Source organism: Macaca nemestrina, chromosome 11, assembly GCF_043159975.1.
Source record: "Macaca nemestrina isolate mMacNem1 chromosome 11, mMacNem.hap1, whole genome shotgun sequence".
Taxonomy (NCBI): domain Eukaryota; kingdom Metazoa; phylum Chordata; class Mammalia; order Primates; family Cercopithecidae; genus Macaca; species Macaca nemestrina.
In genome coordinates this window covers 72325458-72351782 of record NC_092135.1, presented here as the reverse complement: position 1 = coordinate 72351782, position 26325 = coordinate 72325458, and the positions used below count along the sequence as shown (strand labels likewise).

General features: G+C 39.4%; 1 protein-coding gene across 4 annotated transcripts in view; it reads left to right on the top strand.

The window, feature by feature from the left end:
• Positions 1 to 26325, top strand: part of LOC105483211 (G protein-coupled receptor 155) — a 50790-nt gene that overhangs the window by 16050 nt on the left and 8415 nt on the right. For all 4 annotated transcript variants that reach the window (XM_011743942.3, XM_011743940.3, XM_011743941.3 and 1 more), the window contains 10 exons: positions 452 to 617; positions 1932 to 2087; positions 4327 to 4410; positions 5050 to 5167; positions 9282 to 9366; positions 9461 to 9551; positions 10874 to 11084; positions 15756 to 15860; positions 22192 to 22328; positions 23765 to 23860. In XM_011743942.3, coding sequence (XP_011742244.2) covers positions 452 to 617; positions 1932 to 2087; positions 4327 to 4410; positions 5050 to 5167; positions 9282 to 9366; positions 9461 to 9551; positions 10874 to 11084; positions 15756 to 15860; positions 22192 to 22328; positions 23765 to 23860 — 1249 coding nt within the window. The remainder of the gene's footprint in view (positions 1 to 451; positions 618 to 1931; positions 2088 to 4326; positions 4411 to 5049; positions 5168 to 9281; positions 9367 to 9460; positions 9552 to 10873; positions 11085 to 15755; positions 15861 to 22191; positions 22329 to 23764; positions 23861 to 26325) is intronic.

Sequence of the window (26325 nt, the reverse complement as noted above, 5' to 3'; positions counted from 1 at the left end):
GTTTCTCTCTCTCTAGAATACTTTGAAAGAAAGAAAAGGAGTTTAGTAATTCTCTTGAAAGAAGTTTTTATGCAGATTGTCAACCTTCTTTCTTTCTTTGAACATTTCAGTAAACCGATAGAGGAAGCAAGAAAGTAGCTAGAATTGCAACTTTTATGATCTTTTGGCAAAGAAAAAAAAATTATTTGTAGAATCAAAAAAATCTTTTTTTCCCTCCTAATCCCTGATGTGTGAGGTATTTCCAGAATATTGTTACACTTTAAATGACTTCAAGTTGAATTCTTGATTCTTTCAACAAAATGTGCCCAGGTAGACATGCACAGAATGTGTGCATGCAAATAGACATACCTTCTGGGCAGGAGAACCTGATGCCAAATTCACCAGAGCAGCCTGCTTCTGGGGACCACCATGCTTTCATATCAAGTAAATGATGTTTTTCTTTTTTCTTCAGTCTGGTGCTGCCACTTCTGTGCAGAGAAATGGTGGAACTCTTGGACAAAGGCGACAATGTGGTGAACCATACAAGTTTATCAAATTATGCATTTCTGTATGGCGTCTTTCCTGTAGCACCAGGAGTGGCTATCTTTGCAACACAGTTCAACATGGAAGTAGAAATTGTATGTTTGTAGTACTTTCTAAGTTTGATTGTGTGTTTAGAAACAAATTTTTAAATTCATTTTTAATTTTTTAAAATTCTTTTTTAAAAACGAAAAAATAGAGACGACGGGAGTCTCACTATGTTGCCCCAGGCTGATTTCAAACTCCTGCCTTCTGCCTCGGCCTCCCAAAGTGCTAGGATTACAGGCATGAGCCACCATGCCCAGCCCATTTTTAATTTCTAAACATAGAAAGCAATGTCGTTTTTTATGAGGCCCCGCACTTTGGGAGGCTGAGGTGGGCGGATCACTTGAGGTTGGGAGTTCGAGACCAGCCTGGCCAACACGGTGAAACCCTGTCTCTACTAAAAATACAAAAATTAGCTGGGTGTGGTGGTAGAGGCCTGTAATCCCAGCTACTCGGGTGGCTGAGGCACAAGATTTGTTTGAACCTAGGAGGCAGAGGTTGCAGTGAGCTAAGATTGTACTGCACTCCAGCCTGGGTGATAGAGCAAGCAGCACTATTTTTTATGAGAATTTGGTGTCGATAAGCTATCTCATTATAAGGAAATAGGCATCATGTAACATAATGTAACAACAGTCATTTAATCTGGGGTCTTTAGTCAGCCATGACTTTTTTTATTAGTTTTTTTTAGTTTTAACTATTTTATTTCTGTACTTATACAGAAACCTAAAAATTATTTACAGAAGGGTAACTTTGACATTTTGAAGAAAAAAATGCCTATTTTATTCATTGATAATTTCAAGCACCAGATGCAAAATACCACATAATCAACTGCAGCAGATAGATAAAATCGACACCAAATTATTAACAGTGTCTAAATGTATTGTACCTGGTATCTACGGCATCAGAGTAAATGATTTTAAAATATAATACGAAGGAACTAAGTTGTTTAATGGAGGTCAGTTCTGTTATTTAATCTGTAAAATACATATTTGCATGGTAATTTTCTTTTTCTGAATTCCTTTTTTTTGCTGTATAGTTTGTGAAATAGGTTTATTTATATCATTGCTATGTTTTACTTCCTAGAACCTAGAGGATAACTAACCACCAACAGTGGAATTTCTAGTATTTATTATGCATGAATATAAATTAAGCATAGATTAGAAGAGGAACCAAGGTAACTTAATTGTATTTTCTATTAAGGATTCTCAGAAAGGGGAAGTATGGTGTTGGATAACATGCTGGATTTTATAATGTCTTTACTGTGTCTCATTTTTATTGTAGAATGTTTTAGTGTGCCGTGGTTATTTGAAGTTTAAAATATTGTTTAATTGAGATTGTAACTCCTCCATTTAATTTCATTTTTGCAGATAACCTCAGGGATGGTGATAAGCACGTTTGTGTCTGCTCCCATCATGTACGTTTCTGCCTGGTTACTGACCTTTCCCACTATGGACCCTAAGCCGTTGGCGTATGCCATCCAGAATGTTAGTTTTGATATAAGTATTGTCAGCCTGATCTCCTTGGTAAGCACCTTGCATGCCAAAATGAATGGAAACCACAGAGTGAGTTTTGAGAATAGATTGTTGATAGAAGGGGATTTAAAAATCTAGTTTCTTATGAAATAAAGAAAGCTAAAGCCTGCCCATAAAATATAATATCATCTTTCTGATTAACTGAATTTTGTCTTTCCTTTTGGGAGTTAGAGTTCTACAGCAGACAAGACATGAGATTTAGTCAGACCTGGATTTTATTCCTGGCCCTCTCACAAACTAGCTGTATGTCCCTGTGGAGTTACCTTACCGTCTCTAAACTTCTGTTTTCCAGCATAAAATAATGACAATAATTTCACATATTTCCACAGGATTTTTAAGGGACTAAATGAGATAATATATGTAAAAAGCATTCTGCAAATGATGAATCACTATAGAATTCCTAGCTGTTCTGGAATCATGGGGTCAGAAGGTATCTTTGAGTTCAAGTCCAACCGCCTATTTAATGTTAATGAAACTTTTGGTTACTTCTCAAACTGAATATGTCTAACTAAAATTAAATAATTAAGTATATAACAGCTAGAGTATCTTACAGATCAAATGGCCTATTGAATTCATGTTAGTAAAACTACAGATATTCTGGCTGAAAACAATGTGTACAGTTAAAAGAAAGGAGATGGGGGATGAATATGTATATTGGTAACAAATAAATGTGTGATTAATTTTAAAGAAATTCCACCTCTGTCACATATTCTTAAAATCTGCTACACCCATTCATAACAGGGCAGTTTGGGGAAAAAGACCATATACATTTCAGTTGGCAATAAGGAAAGAAGGAAATCAGTCAGGATACTTACCTGACCACTATGTAGGTAGAATGGAAGCCCAATCCTTTAAAATATGAGGAATGTGATCTGGCACCGCGGCTAACGCCTGTAATCCCAGCACTGTGGGAGGCAGAGGCAGGCAGATCACTCGAGGCCAGGAGTTCAAGACCAGCCTGGCCAACATGGAGAATCCCCATCTCTACTAAAAATATAAAATTAGGCGTGTTGGTGTGCGTCTGTAATCCCAGCTACCTGGGTGGCTGAGGCACAAGAGTCACTTGAGTCTGGGAGGCGGAGGTTTCAGTGAGCCAAGATCGCACCACTGCACTTCAGTGAGACTTTGTCTCACACACACAAAAAGAATAAAAAATGAGGAATGTAAGATGATTAATCTTAAAGGTGGGTGGTATGTGTTGTTTGAAGTAAAACAGCCTGCCATTGAGATATCCCATGAGACAATATGGTGGAGATGAGAAAGGAAGAAAACTTAGAATAGTGCATTATTATAACTATCTCCCACTAAAGCTTGAATAGTTGTCTATGACCCTGTGTCCCACCCCAGACACGAAAGGTAGGCATAGTTAGAACATGGCCCTGGTCAAGGGATTAGTTCTTTCTTGTTGAGACAGAGTCTCCCTCTGTTGCCCAGGCTGGAATGCAGTGACATGATCTCGGCTTGGCTCACTGCAACTTCTGCCTCCTGGGTCCAAGCAGTTCTCCTCCCTTAGTCTCCCAAGCAGCTGGGATTACAGGCATGCACTACCATACCCAGTAGAGGTGGGGTTTCGCCATGTTGGTCAGGCTGGTCTCGAACTCCTGACCTCAAGTGATCTCCCTGTCTGAGCCTCCCAAAGTGCTGGGATTACAGTTGTGAACCACTGCACCTGGCCAAGGCATTAGTTTTTTCTTTTGTTTTGTTTTTTTGAGATGGAGTCTTGCTCTGTCACCCAGGCTACACCACGATCTTGGCTCACTGCAACCTCCGCCTCCCAGGTTCAAGCAATTCTTCTGCCTCAGCCTCCCGAATAGCTGGGATTACAGGCACCCGCCACCACACCCGGTTAATTTTTGTATTTTTAGTAGAGACGGGGTTTCACCGTGTTGGCCAGGCTGGTCTCAAACTCCTGATCTCAGGTGATCCACCTGCCTTGGCCTCCCAAAATTCTAAGATTACAGGCATGAGCCACAATGCCTGGCTGCATTAGTTCTTAAAGACCCTGTAATTTTTGGAGAGTTAATTTATTATGAGATCTCTCCACGCTTGTTGTTTTACATTGGTTATAATAATTTACCTTTTTGGAACTAGACAGATGAAATAAAATATTGGAAATTCTTTCTGAACCAGGACAAAGAAGGTTATTTAAAGAGGCTAATCATTGTGTTATTTAATAAGTAATTGTAAAGATTAAGAAACATGAACAACTTTTGAACCTTTTGTCTTCAAGGTCTGGTCTCTGGCTATTCTTCTTTTGAGTAAGAAGTATAAACAGCTTCCTCATATGCTTACAACTAATTTACTCATTGCTCAGGTTAGTAAAACTACTGGTATTTAGAACTATGCTTTTCTAATGGATTATTCTACTGTAGAGGGGAAAATAACTTTGCTAGGTTTTTCCAGTTATGAAGTCAGAAGTATTACCAAATGCAGTCAATTACAGTTTGATTACAATTAGTAGATGCCTAACATATTTAATATTGCAAAATGTCTTAAACTATCTAAAGTTGAGGCTAATAATGGCATTTGATGATAACTGCATTTTTTAATAGAAACAATTTAATCATTAATAATTGAACTTTCACAATCTTATTTTTCTAATTAATCTTTGCATGTCTCAAATTATAATAGAAAGAACTTTAGCAATTTTAATATAAGCCATTACTAAATACAGGTATAAGATTAATATTTAGAGTGTAGTCATCTGTTTCAATTGAATGTGTATATTGTCAAAGGCTCTGGTATAAACTGGATTTTTAACATAAAGTTTGAAGTTTTAGTATAAGTTGTGTGTAATACTTGAAAATTATTCACAAAAAATTTTAAATGAATAATTATATTTCCTGTGAATGAAAGATGAATATGGCTGGCTTAATTGGAATTTTCTGTTGCGGTATTGAATTATATGGTTTTCTTAGCTATTTACAAAGTCTTTTAATAATTTTTTCCTTAGTCTATTGTCTGTGCTGGAATGATGATATGGAATTTTGTTAAAGAAAAAAATTTTGTTGGACAAATTTTGGTGTTTGTTCTGTTGTACAGCTCCCTCTATAGCACCTACCTGTGGACAGGTGAGTTGGATTTTGAATGAAAATTGAGGTCTGTTCCCCACCCCACCCCATTCCTAATAACCTGAGCTTCTAGTGATCTATTTGAAGTCTGGTTGTACAGGATCAAGGCATGCCCTGAGGCAGATCTGCCCACCCACAAAGGCCATCGGCAAAGCTGAGTTCTGTTTCCTAATGTAGTCTAGTCCTGCCTGGGCTTAGGGCCTTGTCCAGTCACATGGTCCTTTTCCCCAGGGCCTGTGGCTCTAGGCTGCTGTCAGTGCTGCTCCCTTTTGGAGACAAGAGGGAAGATACTGGAGGCAGATGGAGAAAGGAGGGAATGGGCAAGATGCGTGAGGTGTGTTCCAGAGCTCACTATCGAGTCCTGCTGAACAGGGAAATTCTGGCTCTGCCTCACGCAAATTACTTAACTTTTGAAGCCTCAGTTTCCTCATCTGTAAAACTAGGTTACAGCACCTTACAGAGTTATTTTGAGGACAAAAATGAGATGTGAGTATTTATGTCTGGTACATGGTAGGCACTAAACAAATGGAACTATGGTAGTTATTAAATAGAAGGATTAGAGGTAATAAAAGAACAAGAAAACTAGGGGAATAAAAGGGTATGGAAATAGAAAAGGACCCAGTGAGAAAGACTGTTTCTCATTTCATCTGGCTCCAAAAAGGATATTCAAAATGTTGTACCACATTGCTATTTTGAAGTATAATATTTATATGGATGCATACATTCTGGTATGTTTGTGAAAAATTTTGTGTGACTCTTTTGTATTCATCCTACAAATTTGAACCTGTAAAATGGCACATAAAAGGAAATAGTAGAATGGTAGGGGGCAGGTGTCAGGAAGTGACTGCGAAGGATGGACCTTTGATTTCATGCCTTCAGGATCAAAAGCAGGTCCCATCTCAGTCAACAGCCTTTTGAAGTGAAGCAACAATGTGGTGAGGAATCACGAAATGAAAAATTCAGCACAAACAGAAGATGGTTTGTGCTTCTTAAAGGCAAGTACATCTTGCATAGCATGGGTTTTTATGCAATGTCAAATTAAAAGAGCCTAAGAGTTTATATTTCAAAATATCGACGGACCAACTTGATCTCTAATAACTAGGTTTATTCAGGTTAACTTTATAATCAGAATAAGAGAGCAGCAACTAGATCAATCAATTAAAATGTCCTAAGTATCTCTGAAACCCTCTTCAAGCATGCATGCCAAAGTCTATTCAAAGAAGTTGTTCTGAATTCCCAAAACCCAATAAAGGTGCCCTTTAGCCATCAGATTATTATGCTATGACAGAATTTTAGACCTGAAAACGTCATTTTAAGTCATCCCATTCAATCATTTTTAGTTTTACTCATTTTCATACCATCCTCACAATTTTTGCCATATCTGCATACTACTTGTTCTTTTTTCCTTAAAATTGATTTACTTTTTAAAAAAGACTTTAATCAGTTGAGCCTTATATCAATAAAATCCCAGGTTTCATTTGTTATTTATTTTTTTCAAATACACTTTAAAATAAACGCTTAACCAGTCAAAACATTTTCACCTTTGTGACACCTATAATCTCTACACCTTAGGAAACACTGGTCTAATTTAAATCCTTCATTTTGCAAACTGAGAAATAGGCCCCAAAAATTAGACTGATTTAGGCAGGAGCTGTCACAGCTTCTTCAGTGAGAGATCCAGGGCTAGCTGGATTCCGCCTGTTTGTATATAGTTCTTTTCACAAGGCAGGAGTGATGCACATTAGAATTTTAAAGACTGCTTTTGCTACTGTAACACAGATGGTACCCTTTTGTGATTGGTTACTTGTTTCCCTGGCACTGCAACTATACAGTGTACAAATGGATTGAGGGAGGAACAGTGGTAAAGAAAACCAATTCTCAAGGACCTCGATGTCAATTTATATTAAATCTAGCACAGTGTTATTTTATCTGTACAATCTTAAATTTAGGTATGTATTCTTTATATACAGCTAATATGCAATTCTAAAACCAAAGCAAATTCACAGATTCTATTCAAGCAAAACTACAAACCCAGTAATTCTAATTAGCAACATTAATTAACACGACAAAGGATCTTGTTTTGCTACTGTAAATCATAGCTTGAAACATAAAATGGAACTCACTGCTATGGCTTTTTTGCCTTGCCTTTACTTCCATGTGTGGGGTTTTAACCTTGTTATCTCACTGATATTCTTTCTTCAAACTACCACTTCATTTGGACTGTGTGTTGTAATATCATTTGGCCTTCACTTGACTCAAACTTAATATAAAATCCATTGTAAGCTCTGGCCAGGCACAGTGGCTCATGCCTGTAATCCCAACACTTTGGGAGATCCAGGCAGGAGGATTGCTTGAGGTCAGGAGTTCGAGACTAGCCTGGGCAACATAGTAAGACCCTCTCTCTATAAAAAATGTGAAAATTAGCTGGGCATGCTGGTACATGCCTGTAGTCCCAGCTACTCAGGAGGCTGAGGCAGGAGGATCCCTTGAGCCCAGAATTTTGAGCTATGATTGTGCCACTGCACCCCAACCTGGGCAACAGAGTGAGACCCCCATCTCTAAAATAAAATTAAAATAAACCCAATGTAAATTCTGAAATCATGAGACTGCGCGTTGGTTACAAGGTGGATACACAGCTGACTACCATTGAAAAAAAAAAAGAAAGACTTAAAATTTATCATAGAAATTCCCAGATCCTGAAGAATATGTCTTAGGCACCCTAGGGGTCCACAAATCTGAGTTTGAGAAACTGATTAAAGAAACAAATAATTTAGCTTGTGTCAAAAGGCTAGGTTTCTAGTCCCACTCTGCCCTCTGCTGGCTGTATGACTTGGGCAAACCCTCATTTCCACATCTATAAAATGAAGGTGCTAATTTAAAATAGAGGTCCCTTTCAACTTTAAAGTTCTAAGATCCTATAACTATGTAGAATTTATTAGATAAAATGTTACTTGTATACATAATTACATATAAGTTGTAAGGAAAGTTCAAGAACTTCAAAACACTTGTGTTTGTATTAAATTCAGAGTGTGTTTGTATTAAGCACTATCATTACACTTAGGAGGTTTTCTAAAAACATAACCTGGGTAAGAGTTGCCCATACTTCTTAGCACCAGAAGAGGGGGTGTTTTTATTTTTAGAATTGTTCTGTATTCAGTTAGAAAATGTTTTTCAGCTGGACCCAGTGGCTCATACCTATAATTCCAGAACTTTGGGAGGCCAAGGCAGGTGGATCACTTGAGGCCAGGAGTTCAACACCAGCATGGGCAACATGGTGAAGCCCATCTCTACTAAAAATACAAAATTAGCCTGACGTGGTGGTGCACATCTGTAATCCTAACTACTCGTTTGGCTAAGGCATGAAAATTGCTTGAACCCAGGAGGCAGAGGTTGCTGTGAACCAAGATCATGCCACTGAACTCCAGCCTGGGCAGCAGAGTAAGACTCTGTCTAAAGAAAAAAAAAATGTTTCTCAATTATACTTAAATTCCAAACACATGAGTCAAAACAATAAAATGATTGGGGCTTTTGGAAAGAAATACTTCTCCACACACAAAGACTCATACCTGTAATCCCAGGACTTTGGGAGGCAGAGGTGGGAGGATCCACTGAGCTCAGGAGTTCAAGACCAGCTAGGGCAACATACTGTGACTCTGTCTCTACAAAAAAAAAAAAATATTTAGCCAGGCATGGTGGCAGGTGGCTGTGGTCCCAGCTACTCAGGAGGCTGAGGTGGAAGGATCACTTGAACCCTAGAGGTCAAGGCTGCAGGGAGTTGTGATCACACCTCTGCACTCCAGCCTGGGCAACAGAGTGAGACCCTGTCCAAAAGAACAAACAAACAAACAAAACCAGAGAGAAAATAAAACAAATCCTCACGGATGAAAAGAATTGAGTAAAGAAACAATATATGAGGGAAATAATGAATGATTTTGAATTAAAACTTGCTTCAAAATATTGGGAATAGCACTTATTTAGAAGGAATAAATTCTAAAGCAAAAATCACAGACTACTATGAAATAAGCTTGGTTTAAAGAAGTAAAAAGGAAATAAAGTTTCGTGCAGTCTGATCAATGTTGAGTAACTGTCTGTCTTTCAATCTTCTTATTCTTAGGCCTTCTAGCAATTTCTTTGTTTCTTTTGAAAAAGCGAGAGAGGGTACAAATTCCTGTTGGAATCATCATAATATCTGGCTGGGGGTAAGTTGGTAGTTCTCTGTTTGCTTACACCTTTCCATATACACAGTTACTATTCATCTTTCTTTGTCTCTCCCAATAACCCTTGTGATTGCAGAATTCCTGCTCTCCTTGTTGGTGTTCTTTTGATAACTGGAAAACACAATGGAGAAAGCATTGACTCAGCCTTCTTTTATGGAAAAGAACAGGTGGGAAGAGTTTATTGGCAGTTCTGTTCTTGTGAATGTCTCCTTTTAGCTTGTTAATGTGCCTTGCTAGACTTACATTAAAATTAACTTTGAAAATCTATTTCAATTTATTGCATATCAGATTGGTGATTCTATATCACTTTGTCTCACCTAGAACATTACCATTTTACATGTCTAAGTCCATTTTTAGCTGAAGATTTCTAACTGCTTAAAACTCATTGAATGTTCTCAATCACACTTAGGAATTGTGTTTCCTCTGCTGGAGAAAAGAGTGATTAATTTAAAATCATTTAATAAGTTAGCAGCAATAATAAAGGTCAAATTCTTGACTCTTAATCCTATATAAATATAAATTTCAGGACAAAACATATCTAGGAAAAGTATGCTTGAAAAGCCATAGAGTAGGTGGCTTGTGGGACCTGCAGAATTCTTTAGGGGTAGAGTCCAAAGGTGTGTGTTTTTAAAAAACCTCTCCACATAATTTTGATTTCTTACTCTTTTTTTCTGTTTTGCAATTTTGGATTTTATTGCATTTTTGTGAGAATGAACAAGATTATGCATATAAAAGATTTAGACTAGTCTTGGCATCTGATTAGTGCTCAATAAATATTAGCTATAATTCTTTTTAATATAATTACCATAAAAATATCATAGTGACTGACGTATGCATGAACTATACGTGAAAGTGAGCAGAAACTTAGAAGTAAAGAAAACATCTGAGAGAAATCATTTAGATACCTTGTAAAGGAAACCAGTGGCTGTGTTGGTAACCAATTGCTATATAATGAAAGAAGCATCTAAAAACCTTGTGTGATTACAAGCAAACCCTAATTTCTCTCCAACTAACTTATATTCCTTACATATACTTACCTTTTTAAAAGAGCCACTGTTCTAGAGTATTTAAAACTGTGGAGATACATTGTCCATCAAAAATGTGCCCTAAGATGGCCGGGCGCGGTGGCTCACGCCTGTAATCCCAGCACTTTGGGAGGCCGAGGCGGGTGGATCATGAGGTCAGGAGATGGAGACCACCCTGGCTAACATGGTGAGACCCCATCTCTACTAAAAATACAAAAAATTAGCCTGGCGTGGTGGCGGGTGCCTGTAGTCCCAGCTACTCGGGAGGCTGAGGCAGGAGAATGGCCTGAACCTGGGAGGAAGAGGTTGCAGTGAGCTGAGATCACGCCACTGCACTCTAGCCTGGGCAACGGAGCAAGACTCCATCTCAAAAAACAAAACAAAACAAAACAAAAACATGTGCCCTAAGATTATCAAGATGAAGTTGTGAAAAGTGGCCTGGTACCTTCTTTTCATGTCGGCAGATGATCACCACAGCGGTCACCCTGTTCTGCAGCATCCTGATAGCTGGCATATCACTCATGTGCATGAACCGGACTACCCAAGCAGGAAGCTATGAAGGTTTTGATCAATCTCAGAGCCACAAAGCGGTGGAGCCTGGAAATACTGCTTTTGAGGAGACTCCAGCACGAATAAATGAACCAGAACTTTTTACAAGCTCTATTCCAGAAACAAGTATGATCTTTTTAATTTTATTTTTATTTATTTGAGACAGAGTCTTGCTCTATCATCCAGGCTGGAGTGCAGCGGCATGATCTCAGCTCACTGCAACCACTGCCTCCTTTGTTTAAGCCATTCTGCCACTTGAGCCTCCAGAGTAGCTAGGACTATAGGTGCCTGCCACCATGCCCGGCTAATTTTTGTATTTTTAGTAGAAATGGGGTTTTGCCATGTGGCCCAGGCTGGTCTTGAACTCCTGAGCTCAGGTGATTCACCTGCCTCTGCCTCCCACAGTGCTGGGATTACAGGCGTGAGCCAGCCTGATCTTTAAACATAAAGAAACTGCTACATGCCTTTGTAGCATGTATTCTTAATGTTTTGTTTTAGGGAAACTTCCTTGAACTATTTTGAATATCATGAGTACTTGTCAAATGAAGAATTTGAATCACAGCAAACTTACTTGTAAAATTATTCATTAGATTTTTGTTTATAAGTCCTATTGTGAGTATACACTTTTGTTAAATTCTAAAACTTCCTTGGACCTGAGAATATAGAAAAAAGTAACAACTGAAGGAAAGCCCTAACTAGGAAACTAAGCACATACATAAGTTAATTTAACAATATTGTATCAGGCAAGCACCATCAATAAAATGAACTAAAGGAGGCCTGTTTGAATCCAGATTAATGATGTAAGTCAGGTTTGGACAAACTATAGTCCATAGGCCAAATCTGGCCCACCACCTGTTTTTGTATGGTCCACCAGCTAAAAATGTTTTGTTTGTTTGTTTGTTTATTTATTTATTGCCACAGAGTCTCGCTCTGTTACCCAGGGTGGAGTGCAGTGGTGCAATCTTGGCGCACTGTAACCTCTACCTCCCGGGTTCAAGCAATTCGCGTGTCTCAGCCTCCCCAGTAGCTGGGACTACAGTCGCACGCCACCACGCCTGGCTAATTTTTGTATTTTTAGTAGAGACAGGGTTTCACCATATTGGTCAGGCTGGTCTCAAACTCCTGACCTCAGGTGATCCACCTGCCTCGGCCTCCTGGTGTGCTGGGATTATAGGTGTGACCCACTGCACCCAGCCTAAAATGTTTTTTACATTTTTAAAGGGTTGAAGAAAAATTAAATATTTTGTGACTCTTAAAAACTACATGAAATTTAAATTTCATGTCCATAATTTTATTGAAACATAGCCATGCTCATTCATTTATATGTCATCTATGGCTACTTTCATGCTATAATGGCAGAGTTGAGTCTTTGGGGCCTATACTAGGGCAGTAGGTATTAGATAAACAGGTGAGGCCAAACTCAGGCAAAGTTGTATTGACAGGGTTTGGTAACTGATTAGAAGCTGAGTGAGGGCTAAGAGAGAAACAGAATAACTTCCAGAAATCTGGTTTAAGTGAATGTGTAATTGTGGGTATTACCTAAGAAGGAGAATTCAGAGAGAACAGAATTTGTAGGGGAAGATAATGAGTTCGATTTGACCCTTCTAAGTTTGAGATGCATGAGACACCAAGGATTCATTCTAGTTCCTCAGTGTACTTCTTAAAATGGGATGCTTACATCTGAATATAGCATTCCAGTTACCATGGTCCTAGGACACAGTAAGCATTCAATATTTGATGAATGCTTGTTGACTGAGTGAAAAATAAAGAGAAAAGAAATGTTTAATTCTGCCTAACATTACATTAGCTTACTCTGATGATTTCATCTTGAATTTATGAGCAACTAAAAACCTGCCTCCCACCCCAGTACCTTACTGAACAGTTTCTCTCCAATCCTGAATTTTTGCATCTGGCTTTTAAAAGTCTAGGGCAAGGCTGGGTATGGTTGCTCACACCTGTAACCCCAGCACTTTGGAAGGATTGCTTCAGACCAGGAGTTCAAGACCAGCCTGGCAACATAGTGAGACCCTGACTCTACAAAAAAAAAAAAAAATTAGCTGGACGTGGTAGTGCACACCTGTAGTCCTAGCTACTCAGGAGGCTGAGGCAGGAGGATTTTTTGAGCCCAGGCAGTTGAAGCTGCAGTGAGCCATGGTCACACTGCAGCAATCCAGCCTGGGCAACAGATATGATCCTGTCTTTAAAAAAAAAGGTCTAGGCTGGGCGCAGTGGCCCACACCTGTAATCCCAGCACTTTGGGAGGCCAAAGCGGGTGGATCACGAGGCCAGGAGTTCGAGACCACCCTGGCTAACATGGTGAAACACCATCTCTAGTAAAAATACAAAAATTAGCCGGGTGTGGTGGTGGGTGCCTGTAATCCCAGCTACTCTGGAGGCTGAGGCAGAAGAATCGCTTGAACCAGGGAGGCGGAGGTTGTAGTGAGCCGAGATCGTGCCACTGCGCTCCAACCCCAGGTGACAGAGCAAGACTCTGTCTCAAAAAAAGTCTAAGACAGGACTTCAGTATTTGCCTAAGCCTGTCAGGACTGAGATTTCTTTGTGCCTTGATTTGTAATCACATATGTCAACTTATTTATTATATGTTGCTTTGCTTCTCTTCTCTTCTCTTCTCTTGAAACAAAGTCTTTCTCTTCTCTTCTTTTGAAACAAAGTCTTTCTCTGTCTCCCAGGCTGGAGCGCAGTGGCGCAGTCTTGGCACACTGCAACCGCCACCTCCTGAGTTCAAGTAATCCTTCCTTTTCAGCTTCCCAAGTAGCCGGGACTACAGGTGTGCGCCACCACGCCTGGCTAATTTTTGTATTTTTAGTAGAGGTGGGTTTTCACCATGTTGGCCAGGCTGGTCTCAAACTTCTGACCTCAAGTGATCTGCCCGCCTCAGCCTCTCAAAGTGCTGGGAAAACAAGCATGAGCCACCACGCCTGGCCCAGTTTTCTTTTTTAAAAGAAATAAAACTTACCAATAAAGTCAGAATGTTTGTTAGAATCTTTCATTCCTGTTAACTCCAGAAGCAACCACTATTATGAATTTGGATTGTATCCTTCCAGAGCAGAATTTTACTATACTTTTATAATATGTGTAGTCTTCCGTCAACAATATATAGTATTTTTATATGCTTTTACATTTTTATATAAATCTTATACTGTAGATGTCTTATTGCACTCAATATTTTTCAATTCATTTTGTAGATGTAATCAATTGTATGCATATACCAAATTTTATTTATTAATTTCCTTACTAATGGATTACGTTGCTTTAAAATATTTTGCTATTAGAAACAATACTGTAATGAACAGCTTTATTCACATCTCCTTGAGTATACATCAAGATACATCAAGATTATACCTAGGATGTTGCTGAGCGCAGTGGTTCATGCCTGTAATTCTAGCACTTTGGAAGGCCGAGGCAGGTGAATTGCCTAAGCTCAGGAGTTGGAGACCAGCCTGGGCAACATGGCAAAACCCATTGCTACAAAAAAATACAAAAATTAGCTAGGCATGGTAGCACATGCCTGTAGTCCCAGCTACTCAGGAGGCTGAGGCGGGAGGACCACCTGAGCCTGGAAAGCAGAGATTGCAGTAAGCCAAGAGCGCACCACTGTACTCCAGGCTGGGAAACAGGGAAAGACACTGTCTCAAAAAAAAAAAAAAAAAAAAAATGCCTAGAATGGTAATTTCTGAGTCAGGAAATAGGTAAGTTCCCATGGCTTTAATGTGAACCCTTTGTACTGTGTTCCTAATGTTACATCTCTAACCTGACCCCTTTATATAGATCCAATCCCAGATTTCTGTAGTTCCTTCCCTTCCTTCCCTTCCTTTCCTTCCTTCTCCTACCTCCCTTCATTCCTTCCTTCCCCTCCCTCCCCTCCCTCCCTCCCTCCCTCCCTCCCTCCCTCCCTCCCTCCCTCCCTCCCTCCCTCCCTCCCTCCCTTCCTTCCTTCCTTCCTTCCTTCCTTCCTTCCTTCCTTCCTTCCTTCCTTCCTTCCTTCCAGCCTCCTTCCTTCCCCAGGCTGGAGAGCACTGGTGCAGTCATTGCTCCCTGTATCCTTGAACTTCTGGACTCAAGCAATCCTCCCACTTCATCCTCCCAAGAAGCTGGACTATAGGCATATGCCAGCATGCCCAGCTATTTTTTAAAAAGTTTTTTGTAAAGACAGAGTCTTGCTCTATTACCCAGGCTGGTCTTAGATTTCTAGCCTCAGCTGGACATGGCAGCTCACGCCTGTAATCCCAGCACTTTGGGAGGCCGAGGTGGGCAGATCTCTTGAGGTCGAGAATTCTAGACCAACCTGGACAGCATGGTAAAACCCCATCTTTACTAAAAATTTAAAACTTAGCTGGGTGTGGTGGCAGGTGCCTGTAATCCCAGCTACTCAGGAGGCTGGGGCGGGAGAATCACTTGAACCCGGGAGACGGAGGTTGCAGTGAGCTGAGATTGCGCCACTGCACTCCAGCCTGGGCAACAGAGCGAGACTCCACCTCAAAAAAAAAAAAAAAGATTCCTAGCCTCAAGTGATCCTCCCACCTCAGCCTCCCGAAGCACTAGGTGTAAGCTATCATGCCTGGCCACATTCAATACTTCGATCATATTAAGTTTTTTATGTTTTGTATATGAGTGAGAACATTTGAATACTTTTGGATAGATACCATGTGAAAACTATTGAGGCTACATGGGAAGTGTGTGTGAGTGGATTTTGTTTTGTTTTCTTTGGCATCTCTTGAAATTGTCCGTTTCTGTTGTGGTTGGGCTCTACTCTCACGGACTATTTGATTGATACAGGTTGCTGCTCTTGCTCCATGGGAAATGGTGAATTACACTGCCCATCAATAGAGCCAATAGCAAACACAAGCACCAGCGAGCCTGTGATTCCTTCGTTTGAGAAAAGTAAGTGCCTCTGGACTGAGGATGGGATTAAGGGACAGAAGATTCCTTATTCTTATCCCCCAAAAGAACTCTACATAGGATATCTACAGAAGCTACAAACATCAAGAATATAGATTCTCAATTAAGAGCAAAGAAGTGCTAATAGGGAATAATTGTGCATAGACAGAATATTCACTTTAAAAAATAAAGTTCTCACAAAGTAATAATAAGTAGTATCATACACATTCCCCAATAAATTTAACCCAAGTGACAAATCCAGGAAGTTTGCCCTAAAAGGCATTTTGGTGGGAGGTGGGGAGAGGGAAGCTTTTTTCTTGTTTTAGAAACCGAGACTTTTCCCCCATTCTCATCCCCCAGGACCAGGACTAATTAATTTGTTCTTAATTATGTTTTGAATCTGTATGCTTTAAATATGGCCATTCTTATAAAATAAGGAACAAACACCTTTAAAAGTAATAACCTCTTGGCCAGGCACAGTGGCTCACGCCTGTAATCTCAGCACTTTGGGAGGCCAAGGTGGGTGGATCACAAGGTCAGGAGTTTGAGACTAGCCTGGCCAACATGGTGAAACCCCATCTCTACTAAAAATACAAAAATTAGTTGGGTAGAGTGCTGGGCGCCTGTAATCCCAGCTACTTGGGAGGCTGAGGCAGAAGAATTGCTTGACCCCAGGAGGCAGAGGTTGCAGTGAGCCAAGATCATGTCACTGCACTCTAGTCTGGGTGACAGAGCAAGACTGTCTCGGAAAAAAAAAAGTAATAACCTTTTGACTAAGAGATTGAATTACATTTGTGGCCTAAATTTCAAATTATTCAAAACAACCAAACATACTTCATACTTGCGTGGAACTGCAATGCATTTTTCATTTATTATACTTATTTATAATCAAACTAAAAAGGGAAACCCCCCAAAATGCTCTTTTTGATAAAGCATATGTCAACTATATTATTGCTAAAGGCATTATGTTTTTATATAAGAAATGTAAGGATTATAGAAAACAATGTATGCAAATCACTTATCACAGTATGTGGTATACATAGTAAATGCTCATTAAAATATGTAGTAGCAGTAGTAATTATTGTTATTCAGATGGGATTTATATTTGGCTGCTATCTGCTGGCAAGGAATGAATCTTAAATAATAATAGAATTCACGTTTCCATAAAAAGTAGTGAAAACGTATCAGATATCAAGCATTCACTGACTTTTTTTTTTCTTTTACAAGAATCCCTTTCTGGCAGTTAAACCATCTTTATTTTATCTGTCTGCCTTTTTTCTAAAATTGTTTCTTTACATCAGAAAACCCAAGGTTGTCCTCCTTATTGTTTGCACCCTACACAATATACCTAATAGTAAAATCCATTAACAAATTCAACATGTAATCTGATTTGGCAAATTTCATTTTCCCTCCCCAAATCTCCTTAGGCTTTGCTTATCTGTCATTTTCTTCATTAATAATGTTGATTCTTGGCTGAGCATTGGTAGCTCACTCCTGTAATCCCAGCACTTTGGGAGGCCAAGGCAGGAGGATCGTGCTTGAGCCCAGGAGTTCAAGACAAGCCTGGGCAACATAGCCAGAGCCTGTCTCTACAAAGAATCAAAAAACTTAGCTGAATGCAGTGGCTCATGCCTGTAATCCCAGCTACCCAGGAGGCTGAGGTGGGAGGATCACTTGAGCCCAGGAGGTTGAGGCTGCAATAGGCCATGATCATGTCTGAGCAAGAGCAAGACCCTGTCTCAGAAACCAACAAACAAAAAGTTGATTCTTCAAAATTCTCTTAAATTATAGGGGCTTGGATTTTCTGATCATATTTTATAAAAATCATATAGAATGAGAGCCGTTGTATAGGGACTTCATCTAATCATATAACTTAGTATCATCCCTGAGCCTAAAATAAAGCCTGAAGGAAATTAAACCATGGGCAAATTAGAATTTTTAGAGTTGACAATATAATTTATTCTCTACCCCTTGGCATAGTACAAAGGCAAAAATAAGTATCACATTTAGATTGTTGAATGGCAACAATGTATGAAAAAGCAAATGAAAGATAGCAAGATTTATTTTTATCTATTTTTGTAATATCTGTACACAATTTTTTTTTTTTTTTGAGATGGAGTGTTGCTCTGTCGCCCAGGCTGGAGTGCAGTGGCGCCATCTTGGCTCACTGCAACCTCTGCCTCCAGGGTTCAAGCAATTCTCCTGTCTCAGCCTCCCAAGTAGCTGGGTTTACAGGCTCCTGCCACCACGCCCGCCTAATTTTTGTGTGTGTGTGTGTGTTTTTAGTAGAGACAGGGTTTCACCATGTTGGCCAGGCTGGTCTCAAATTCCTGACCTCAAGTGATCTGCCCACCTCAGCCTCCCAAAGTGCTGGGATTACAGGTGTCAGCTACCACGCCCAGCTTGTACACAATATTTTAAAACCAGATTTATTATATATAGGTATACTTCCAGGATTTTTCCACACATATATACAAATAATTTTTATTCAAATAGGATCATACTACAGAGACAGTTTGGCAACCTACTTTCTTTTTACTTAGCAACATTATGAACCTTCCCCCATGCCATCAGCAATTGTGCTAGACCATGTTTAACGTGTATACATGGCCTTTTCTAAAATGTGGTTTTAGGAAATACAAATTTTTTCTTTTAGCTTGAGGGCAAGAGCTATAGAATTGTGGTCTTTAATCACTGACTTGTATAAGACTGTATGTTGGACTAGACGTCTATTTTGTAAAAAATGTTTTTCTTTGTTTTTGCTCCCATATATAAAGCAGAACTAAGAGAAAAACAAAGGCTTCCTGTGAAAAGTCCCTCACCTCTATTTTTGGCCAGAAAATAGTCATGCCTGTGACTTGTGTTTGGTTCCATATGTGAACAAAACATGGTGTATTTTATGGTTCCTCAAAGGTGTTTCCTAAGTCAAAGTTTTTTTCAACTTTTATTTTAGATTCAGTGGATACATGTGCAGTTTTGCTACCTGGGTATATTGTATGATGCTGAGGTTTGGGGTACAAACAAATGATCCCATCACCCAGATACTAAGCATAGTACCCAGTAGTTTTTCAGCCCTTGCCCCCTCTCTCCCTTCCACCTCTTGTAGTCCCCAGTTTCCATCATTACCATCTTTATGTCCATGAGTATCTGAAGTTTAGTTCCCACTTATAAGTGAGCACATGCAGTACTTGGTTTTCTGTTTCTGTGGTAATTCACTCAGGATTATGGCCTCTAGATGCATTCATGTTGCTGCAAAGGACATTATTTCATTCTTTTTTTTTTTTTTTTTTTCTGAGACAGAGTCTGGCTCTGCCACCCAGGCTGGAGTGAGCAGCTCACTGCAACCATTGCCTTCTAGGCTCAAGCCATCATCCCACCTCAGCCTACCAAGTAGCCAGGACTGCGGGCATGTGCAACCACGCATGGCTAATTTTTGTTTTGTTTTGTTTTTGAAACGGAGTCTGGCTCCGTGACCCAGGCTGGAGTGCAGTGGCATGATCTCGGCTCACTGCAACCTCCGCCTCCCAGGTTCAAGCAATTCTCCTATCTCAGACTCCCGAATAGCTGGAACTACAGGCAGCTGCCACCATGCCCGGCTAATTTTTATATTTTTAGAAGAGATGGGATTTCACCATATTGGTCAGGCTGGTGTCAAACTCCTGATCTCAGGTGATCTGCCCACCTCGGCCTCCCAAAGTGCTGGGATTACAGGCATGAGCCACCGCATCTAGACTTGTTTGGTTTTTTAGAGACAGGGTTTTGCATGTTGCCCAGGCTGGTCTTGAACTCCTGAGCTCAAGCGATCTGCCCACCTCGTCCTCTCAAAGTGCTGAGACTACAGGCATGAGCCACTGTGCCTGGCCTATTTCATTCCTTTTATGGCTGCATAGTATTCCATGGTATATATGTAGCACGTTTTCTTTATCCAGTCCACCATTGATGGGCACCTAGTTTGATTTCATGTCTTTGCTATTGTGAGTAGTGCTGTGATGAACATGCAAGTGTAATGGGATTGCTGGGTCACATGGTAGTCCTATTCTAAGTTCTTTGAGAAATCTCCAGACTGCTTTCCACAGTGACTGAACTAATTTATGTTCCCACCAATGGTATATAAGCATTCCCTTTTCTCTGCAGCCTCACCAGCATCTGTTGTTTATTGATTTTTTAATAATAGCCCTTCTGACTGGTGTGAGATAGTGTCTCATTGTGGTTTTGATTTCTCTGATGATTATTGATGTGGAGCATTCTTTCATGTTTGTTGGCTGCTTTTATGTCTTTGAGAAGTGTCTGTTCATGTCTTTTGCCCATTTTTTAATGGAGTTATTTGTATTTAGTTTGTTTGATTGTTTAAGTTCCTTATAGATTCTGGATGCTAGGCCTTTTTAGATGCATAGTGTGCGAATATTTTCTCCCATTCTGTAGGTCGTCTGTTTACTCTGTTCATAGTTTCCTCTGCTGTGCAGAAGCTCTTTAGTTTAATTAGGTCCCACTTGCCAATTTTTGGTTTTGTTTTTGTTTTTACCTTAAAACTTCCCAGTGTGGTGTTTTTGTTACAATTGCTTTTGAGGACTGAGTCATAAATTCTTCCTGAAGGCCAATGTCCAGAATGGTGTTTCCTAGGTTTTCTTCTAGGATTCTTACAGTTTGAGGCATTACTTTTTTTTCTCTCTCTTTTTTTTAAGACACAGTCTTACTTTGTTGCCCAGGCTGGAGTGTCGTGGCATGATGTTGGCTCACTGTAACCTCTGCCTCCCAGGTTCAAGTGATTCCCTTGCTTCAGCCTCCCAAGTAGCTGGGATTACAGGCGCCCGCCACCATGCCTGGCTAATTTTTATATTTTTAGTAGAGACGGGGTTTCACTATGTTGGTCAGGCTGGTCTTGAACTCCTGATTTCAAATGATCTGCCCACCTCAGCCTCCCAAATTGCTGAAATTATAGGCATGCGCCACCATGCCCAGCCGAGACATTACATTTAAATCTTTAGTCCATCTTGAGTTAATTTTTGTATATGGTGAAAGGCAGGGGTTAAGGCTAATTGTAAACTCTTTAACGAGAGGTAAGAGATAATAGTAATTTGTTTTACAGTTAGCCAAAATAGGGTATTCGTGACTAACATATAGATTTATCAGTGATAAAACTTCAGTTATTAATTTGGCCTTTAAAATCATATGTGTATAATTTCAATATATACAATATAAAAATAAAAATATAATATATATTATATACTTTTTCAACCCTTGTCCCCCTCCCTTCCTCCTCACCTCTAGTAGTCCTCAGTTTCTATTGTTGCCATCTTTATGTCCATGAGTATCTGAAGTTTAGTTCCCACTTATAAGTGAGCACATGCAGTACTTGGTTTTCTGTTCCTGTGTTAATTCACTTAGTATATATATAATATCTAATATATATTAGATATTTAATATATAACTTATATGTGTAAATTATAAATGTAATTATATATATTATTTTATTTACATATGCTTATATATTAATTTGTAATTTATATAAATAACATATACAAATTACATATGGAATTATAAATTTATATGATTATAATATATAATTATATACAATATACATTTATAACATGTAATATATAAATATATTTTATGTAATTATATATAATTTATATATATAATTTATGTAACTAATATATAAAATAAAAATTATATAATTTATACTTAATTATATTAATTATATAAAAATTATATATAATTTTTATTTTATTTTATTTTTATTTCTTTTTTTGAGACAGAGTCTTACTCTGTGGCACAATCTTGGCTCACCACAACCTCTGCCTCCCAGGTTCAAGCGATTCTCCTGCCTCAGCCTTCCAAGTAGCTGGGACTACAGGTGCACGCCACCACACCAGTTTAATTTTTGTATTTTTAGTAGAGACGAGGTTTCACTGTGTTGGCCAGGCTGGTCTTGAACTCCTGATCTCAAGTAATCCACCTGCCTTGGCCTCCCAAAGTGCTGGGATTATAGGCATGAGCCACCATACCTGGCCAAATTATGTATAATTTTTAAAGGTCAAATTATGTCACTGATGTTAGATAATTATATATATATAACATTGTTGAATAGTGTAAAAGGGAACTATTGTATTCTACTTATGTTTTTTTGAGATAAAAACATTTCAGCTAGAATTCTTCTAAAACAACATGAAGGAGCTTTCTTCCAATTTCATCTAAAATAATATACTGATTCTTAGCTGAATGTGCTTTTCTGTTGTTTCTCTTAGGAAGTCATTACAAATTTAAAATGCATTTAGATAAAATGCATTTAGATAAAAAGCTCTGATTACAAATTGTTGTGCTTACTATTTTATAGACGATCATTGTGTGAGTCGCTGTAACTCCCAGAGCTGCATATTAGCCCAGGAAGAAGAGCAGTATCTACAGAGTGGAGACCAGCAGCTGACCCGACATGTGTTGCTGTGTTTACTTCTCATCATTGGCCTGTTTGCTGTAATTGTTTTTTCTGGTTTTGTTTTGGGCCCATTTCTTTAAATTTTTGGCAAAGGTTTTATTCAGGCATCTGGGAAAAACTTAGTTGCTGCTTTCCAGAAGTGTGGTAGCTAGGTCACCTGAATTTGAATCTTGAACTAAATATTTGGGGGTGTGAGGGGAAGAGATGAATCATTCACATTATTCCGAGGCCTAAGTGCTCCAATAGCTTATTCTGCTTAGAAAAATTTATTCATTCTATGCTCTGAACCTAGAATTTGGTAAAAGCAGCTTTTTTTTTTTTTTTTTTTTTTGAGATGGAGTCTCGCTCTGTCGCCCAGGCTGGAGTATAGTGGCACGATCTCGGCTCACTGCAACCTCCGCCTCCTGGATTCATGTAATTCTCCTGCCTCAGCCTCCTGAGTAGCTGGGATTACAGGCGCATGCCACCGCGCCTGGCTAATTTTTGTATTTGTAGTAGGGAAGGGAGTTTCATCATATTGGTGGTCAGGCTGGTCTTGAACTCCTTACCTCAGGTGATCCACCCTCCTTGGCCTCCCAAAGTACTGGGATTACAGGCGTGAACCACCACGCCCAGCCCAAAAGCAGCTATTTCAATAATGTACACAGGGCCACTTATTCCTAACATACCTGACTGACCAAAGTGGATAAATGCCTACATTAATCTCTCAGAACATGAAACCTCAGTGTCCACCGGAAAAAAAAAAAGAAAACTGAAAAACCTCTTAGAACATGTTATTCCTCAGACAAACTTTAAAAAATAGTTTTCAATTATCAAAATAACATAACCACTTCATATAATAGATGCTTACAAAATTGAGAAAAGTAAAATACAGTATTTTGTTTTTAGACTACATGCATTTCTTTGATTACTAAATGTCCTATCTGTGAATTATCGGTTCTTATTATATAATTCTTTGAGATGGTTCAAGTGTAACTCGTCTAGAGGTAGGAGATGGACCAGATAACCTATGAAGGAACGCTTTGCATGCTGGGATGCTTGTGAGATAGTGTGATATCAGCCAGTACCACGTTAAGTGCTGTTTAAGAACAAAAATAAAAAAATAAGAAATGCTGCCAAGAATTGCTTAGTGATGTAATTGTTTTCATTGTGTAGAACTAAATTTAAAATCGGGCCTGTCTTAGGCTAGTTGGCAATCTTGATACATTATGTAAGCTTCTGTATTATGGCTCATGTCGTCTTGCTTCAAATCTGATCAGAATAGATAACTGTTTGAATGACATCTGTCAAGAGGAGAGGTTGAAACTTTCTTGTTGAAAAGATAAAGCCTCTCAGTGTTTTTTCTCTCAGTGTTTTTCCCTCTAGTCTTTTTCCCTGTAATTATTAAGTAGGTAAGTTATTGTACTATGCTGTGGATGGAGAGGAATTATTAGCTTGCTTGATTGTGAAATACTCTTTCCTCCTTCCTTTACAGAATCTTTCCAGTTGTTTATGGTGGTTATTCAACCAAGAGCCTGGAAGACTTTATGTTGAGTTACAGTTTTTCTGTGCTGTGTTTAACTTTGGCCAGGTATTTATTTATGGAAAACTTTGAGGGGTTTTTGTTTTCCTAGATAGGTTGATTGGTAGGGAGCGGGGGGAAGTGGGGAGTGGATTAGGATGTTGTTTTTTTTCACATAAAAAGTATTTAGTTTGTTTGCCAGCTGCTGGTATGCATGGCAGCTGACAGCTGCTGCTTGTCTTCTAGTAGAGATGAATTATTGTACTGGTTCAAGTCATCAGAATGTACACTGAGTGCTTCCACCAGAAAAATACCAGGTAGTAACTTTGGTGTGATCTTAATAAGTCACAATGGGACCAGGCTCATTGGCTCACATCTGTAATACTAGCACTTTGGGAGGGCAAGGTGGTTGGGTCACTTGAGGCCAGGAGTTCAAAACCAGCCTAGCCAACATGGTGAAAGCCCGTCTCTACAAAAAATACAAAAAAATTAGCCAGACGTGGTAGTCCATGCCTGTAATCCAAGCTACTGCAGAGACTGAGGCACAAGAATCACTTGAACCCAGGAGGTAGAGGTTGCAGTGAGCTGAGATTGTGCCACTGCACTCCAGCCTGGGTGACAGAGTGAGATGAGACTGTCTCAAGAAAAAAAAAAAGTCACTTTGGGAAAATAACTTACTTTCCCTGAACCTTTAATTTAGCGCCTTAAATTTTTTTTTTTTTTTTTTTTTTTTTGAGATGGAGCTTTGCTCTTGTTGCAATGGTGCAATCTCGGCTCACCAAAACCTCTGCCTCCCCAGTTCAAGTGATTCACCTGCCTCAGCCTCCCAAGTAGCTGGGATTACAGGCACGCACTACCACACCCAGCTAATTTTGTATTTTTAGTAGAGACGGGGTTTCTCCAGTTGGTCAGGCTAGTCTTGAACTCCCGACCTCAGGTGATCCAACCACCTCAGCCTCCCAAAGTGCTGGGATTACAGGCATGAGCCACCGCTCCTGGCCGTCTCCTTAATAGACATCATTTCATTTACATTTTGATATTCCTTGAACAATAGATACTTAAATCTTAAAAAGAAGAATCATGTAGTGTATAAATAAATTTTGGCTAGGGATAGCAGTTACCATTCCTTGATAGCCTACTATGTGCCAACCATCGTTAAGCATTTTACATTCATTATCTCATTTAAACATCATGACAACACCTGAAAAGTAATATTATCACCCCCAGTTTATAAATTAGGAAACTAAAATTCCATAAACAAGTAATATGATAGGTGCTATTGTATATGTTTATGTCACTATTAAAATGGATACTTAAGGATAAGTTATATCTTACATATTGGAAAGTATTTTTATGTGCAAATTTCAAATTTTGACCTTTAACTCCTTACTTTTTTTTTTTTTTTTAATCGAGACGGAGTCTCGTTCTGTCACCCAGGCTGGAGTGCAGTGGCGCTATCTCAGCTCACTGCAACCTCCACCTCCTGGGTTCAGGTGGTTCTCCTGTCTCAGCCTCCCGAGTATCTGGGACTACAGGCACCTGCTACCATACCCGGCTAATTTTTGTATTTTTTGTAGAGATGTGGTTTCACCATGTTGGCCAGGCTGGTCTTGAACTCCTGACCTCAAGTGATCCACCTGCCTTGGCCTCCCGAAGTGCTGGGATTACAGGCATGAGCCACTGCGCCCAGCCCTTAACTTTTTCATTAGAGAATATTAGTCCACAGATTGAGTATCAGGTCAGAAAACAAAAAAACACACTCATTTGAAATCACTGAGTTTGCCTATTAAATCGAAAATAATTTGCCATATGAATTAGTTAACATTTGTCAATAGATGCCGCTGTAAGTTTTTCCTAATTTCTTACAATATTTACAGTTTGGCCATTGTGATGGGAGCAAAAATGGCTATGCCCACAGAGACAAATGACCTTTATCCGTTTATTACAGACAGACATGAGCATCCTACTTGATATCTCACTTTGTGATACTGTTTAAGATCTGATTTTCTGTCTAAGATCTATAAAATACTGAGTTGAAAAACCATGTTCTGACTTAGCATTTTGCATTCAGGAAGCCCATTCTAAGCTGAGCTATCCAGAACTGGGACTGGGATGAGCTTCATCCCATGGGGCTGTGTCATCAACAGCAGCTAATGCCAGGAATGTTGCATTTAAAATGCTGCCCCACAGCTTAAGGCTGAAGTAGTTCAATGGAGCAAGACAGACACAAACCCCATTCCCATCCCATTTTCCTCTTGGGGAGGTGGTGTGGTAAGATCATTCCCTTCTGGCTGTTTATAGTATGGGGGATGAAGAAATTTGGGTCCTTCTGCATTCTCCATTCTACTTCCACCAACTTGCACTCAGATCCTTATCCCAGTGTGCCACAAGTGGCAGCTCCCAACTCCCTGCCTCTCAAAAAGAGTCTTAACTTGTCCTAACCTGTGGCTGATACCTGGTGCTAGGCGTTTGCCTTGTCACTCACAAATTCTTCAAACTCTTCCCCTAACCACTAGCCAGTTTCACTTTACATA